The sequence below is a fragment of the Poecilia reticulata genome, linkage group LG7 (assembly GCF_000633615.1).
Source record: "Poecilia reticulata strain Guanapo linkage group LG7, Guppy_female_1.0+MT, whole genome shotgun sequence".
NCBI lineage: Eukaryota > Metazoa > Chordata > Actinopteri > Cyprinodontiformes > Poeciliidae > Poecilia > Poecilia reticulata.
In genome coordinates, this window is record NC_024337.1 from 13,060,332 (window position 1) to 13,064,895 (window position 4,564).

The following is a 4,564-nucleotide window of genomic DNA, read 5'->3' on the forward strand; positions in this document are numbered from 1 at the left end:
CTTGCTGAGCTGAGGCAGGAGTGTGAAGCCCGAGGTCTGGAGACCAAGGGGAACAAAGGAGACCTGATCGCCCGACTCCAGGCCTACCTGGAGGAGCACGGTGAGGCTCAGTGCTGTTCACACACCTGTATTTACCACCTGCAAAGGTGTTGACTGGGTTACCACTASAAAACATGGCTTTGCAATATTRCCATTCAATTTTTCGAGGGGTGAGTTAAAGTAAATCTCATGTGATGTAAGATTATATAAAACATTTTGTTTGTTGCTCATAGAAAAATTAAGATAAGTTTACAACTCAAATGTAAGAGACGCAACATCTACCAGATTAACAGTAGGAGTTACAACGTACTGTACAAATACTTATTTTAATTTGTGTTTCCTGTYTTCTATGGTATCTCATCACTAAAACTTGCTAATATTCCTGTTTTTCATGTTGGAAATGTCTTTCTTTYATGTTTTGAACAACAGAAGAAGATGTGGACGTCGATGATGTGCTGGCTGAGGATTCTGTGGTAAAAGAACTTCACTTCACATCTCATACCACTGTGCTGCAACTTTGTTAAATATTAAGGTTCCTATTTTATTTTCAGGACTTTGGTAAAGTGGAGAGCTCCGACACCATAAAAGTGGACAATGGTTCTGAAGTGATTGAGAGTGAGCCGTAAGTGTTTCTTAAATCAGTTGGGAATGTTCATTWGGTTCTAGTTTCCTTCTTTTTCCAAAGGTTCAAACAAAATGGTTTTTATTACCTTTGCCTTCTATGGTGAGGAAGAAACGTGTAGTTTTATTTGTAATATATTATTGTTTTTTATTAAAACTTTCTTGAAAATGTGTAAGTCCTCTATTAGTAATTCTAATTTATTKTTTTCAGGCCTGCTGAGAAGAAGGTGGTGAAAATAAGTCCTCCCTTATCTGCCAGTGAAGTATGTCTGACTTGTTTTCTCCTAAAGCAGATCAATAATTGCTTTTCTTTTTCATTTTTGAAATTAGACACTGCTTTTCTTCTTTCCCCTCTTTTCCATAAGTGAACAACTGCTGCTGATAGACTCTGTACAACCGACTAAATATTASAGTAGCATGGAAAAATGCAAGTTTATAACATTTTGAATATGCAGAGCATCTCTAAAGTATTCACAGMGCTTCACTTTTTCMGTATTTTGTTGCATTACAAYCTAATTCTAAACTGCATTGAATTAATCTCTTTCCTCAAAATTCTACACACTAATTATGATMATGTGAAAACATTTGTTGAATGTTACTGACCCTAAACGGTCTTATGAAATATGGACTAAGGTGACATATTCTCCTGATTGGCACTTCTAGTTGTTTAATTTCCTGTAACTTTATTTCAGCTCATTTGCATGTCACAGTGAAGCTTTCGGTGAAAGACAGAAAACTGAATGTGTTTAACGTCTACCTTTGTTTTGAGCAGAGACTACAGAAAAGAGCTGAGCGTTTCAACCTGCCAGCATCAGCCGAGAGCAAGAAGGCCTTACGTGCAGCAAGGTTGACCTCTAATTCACCGTGTTCTTCCTTTCTGTCACTTCTTTCACAAGACAAAATGTTGGGATCTTGGAAAATTTGAAATAAATGACAGGAACAAACAATTTCATCTCAGCTTCTTGAGATTGTGTTGTTGCATTWAACAACTTGCTGAGCATCTAAATTGTCTAAAAGTCACAACATTGTTTGTATTTGTAAGGAAGGAAACTGTTGATCCTTTATGTCTGAGTTTATTCTCCGTTGTTTTYCTGCAGGTTTGGATCGCCCTCCGATTCTTCAAGCCCCTCTCCAGGTACGTCGTCRTCCTCACCAGAAGCCCAACGCGYAGAAAACACTAAAACTGTTTCCTTTACTCAGCATTTGYTATATTTAAATCAAACTGAACGTTTTATGATAASAGGAGGACAYCAGTGTTTCAGCTGGTAAAATCAGAGGCTTAAGATGTTTTAGAAACAGAACAGCATCACCTTCAGTTCACCTCGTCTTATTCATGTATTGACTCACAGCAGACGTCATCTAAACGCAATAAGATAAACAAGTCAGAGAATCCCAGTCTGATGTTACTGAARAGATTTGCTTTGTTTTCATTTTTCAGTATTGATGTTTCATCATCATAGATAATCTTGTTATGGTTGAAGTGTTGTGTGATATTAAGTGATTATTTCCCAACCCCTTCTAAACATTTCCTGTAATCAATGTTTTCTGTAAAACTGGAAAAGCAGCTGATGTTGAGTCTTGATTGGTTTAGTCAAAGTTTTAACGAACTTCTTTTCCTCATTTTCATTTTTCTGAATTCTGAAACTAAAAGCTGTGAGTTTAATGGAGGCAAATGATTATTTTCTTTCTTGTTCTTATCTTGTGAACAGGCGTTGTGGCAAACAGCAAAGCTGGCGTGAGTTTTTCAGAAATTACTCTTTTTCTTTTTTTTATTATCTCTTYCTTTTTTTCTTTCTTTTTTCTTTTTTTCTTTCTCTTTCTTACCTTACTTCTTTCACCCTTTCTTTCATTTTTTTCTTTATTTCTTTTGCTCTTTCTTTCCTTCTTTTGCTCTTCTTTAATTTCCTTCCATTATTTTTCATCTCTTTTTCTCTCTTCCTTCCATTCTTTCTTTATTTTCCTCTGTCTTYCTTAATTTCTCCCTCTTTTTTTCTCTCCCTCTTTTCCTCCAGCTGCTGTTGTTTGTCTGACAGGTTTGCGTGTTTGTTTCAGGTCAGCGTTGACGTCCTGAAGAAACGAGCGGAAAGATTCGGCATGAACGTCTCATCAGTCTCACAGAAGGTGACAAACTTTGTTCCTAAACTTATTTACTTCCAAAATTCTCTGGGTTTGGCATTTACAGCGGATCTGAAAGTTTACACACCTCTGTCCAATCTGGCATTAATCCNCTTTTTTTCTTTCTTTTTTCTTTTTTTCTTTCTCTTTCTTACCTTACTTCTTTCACCCTTTCTTTCATTTTTTTCTTTATTTCTTTTGCTCTTTCTTTCCTTCTTTTGCTCTTCTTTAATTTCCTTCCATTATTTTTCATCTCTTTTTCTCTCTTCCTTCCATTCTTTCTTTATTTTCCTCTGTCTTYCTTAATTTCTCCCTCTTTTTTTCTCTCCCTCTTTTCCTCCAGCTGCTGTTGTTTGTCTGACAGGTTTGCGTGTTTGTTTCAGGTCAGCGTTGACGTCCTGAAGAAACGAGCGGAAAGATTCGGCATGAACGTCTCATCAGTCTCACAGAAGGTGACAAACTTTGTTCCTAAACTTATTTACTTCCAAAATTCTCTGGGTTTGGCATTTACAGCGGATCTGAAAGTTTACACACCTCTGTCCAATCTGGCATTAATCCGTGATTGTCTAAGTGAATCTGTTGGATAAAAAAAAAACCTTTAATAACCGGATTATCTCACTGTTTTACTCATTCACAACATTCAGTCTTCTTGGGTTTTACATCTTTTCGTTGTTTTTATTCAGATTGTGGAGGATGAAAAGCTGAAAAAGAGAAAGGAGAGGTTTGGGATCTTAACAAGCACTCCGTCGGTTGGAGGAGACGACGTCGAGGTAACGTCCATGTTTCGCTCATCATTAGAAACCGCTAATTCAGCTGCTTAATAATGCCTCTGCTTGTTTGCTTTTTCTCTGCAGGCGAAGAAAATGAAACGTGCGGAAAGATTCGGAAAAGTTTAAAAAATGTTTGTTTTTGTAGTGGATTTTTTTTGTTGTGKTTTTTTTTTTAAGGCTGTTCAACAGATTTTTGGGGATAAAATAATCAGTAACTGGATTTTTGTTCATCAAAAGTACACTTAAATAAAGGATCATATCTGAGGGTTAGACTCTGGAAAAGGCTGTTTTCCTGGGAGCCTGGAGGCTCCATATTTATCTGTTTCTACTTCTTATGAAAACTCACAGGAACAGACTAACTTCCTGCCGTWCTTTTTCAAAATTAGCTCCAATAATGATGCAGCAATAAACATTTTATTTCCTGCAGCTACTTAATACCCCAATAATAAACAATCCTGCTGCCTAGCAACCTGGATGTTGACAGGAGATGTATCAAGCATTTACTGTGCAGCCTTGGCTCTGTTAAAAGTCGATTTCTGTCTGTCTAATGTAAATTAAGGTGTTGAATTTATGACATCATTGTAGCTGAATTACAACTTAAATCAAAACAGACGTTCAAATGTTTTTGGGTTTTTTTTGTTCATTGCTGGAAAAACTTCATTTTTCTATTGTTTACCAAACCAGATATTTCCTTGAACTTTTTTTATTTGAATTTATTTGTACTTTTGATTCAACACACAGCCTTTTAATTCGTTGTTATCCTTTGGAGGGATACCATCAAAATACTGCTTCAGGTTATTTGTCCATTTTATAACGTTTTGAAATTTAAAATAAATTGTTTTCAATTTTTTGACTCCTGTCTGTCGTGTTTCTTGTTTTTTTCTGTATGAATTGCTAAATACTGATAAAATTGCCATTTAGATTTATGATCTACTACATCTACTTAAATGTTTCAGATCAACAAATTAATTTGAATAATTTAAAAATGATCTGAAACATTTGCATGGAAAAAAAACCTT

The 4,564-nt window shown here is 35.7% G+C and overlaps 1 protein-coding gene across 1 annotated transcript; it reads left to right on the plus strand.

Moving 5' to 3' along the window:
* On the plus strand, positions 1–4,398 carry sarnp (SAP domain containing ribonucleoprotein; the record flags this gene model as incomplete). Its single annotated transcript, XM_008414735.1, has 10 exons — positions 1–100; positions 469–512; positions 591–661; positions 872–923; positions 1,433–1,506; positions 1,758–1,795; positions 2,370–2,395; positions 2,713–2,781; positions 3,459–3,545; positions 3,630–4,398. Coding segments are annotated over 10 exons (603 nt in total), but the record flags the coding sequence as incomplete, so codon positions are not given.
* Between the last annotated feature and the right edge of the window lie 166 nt (positions 4,399–4,564).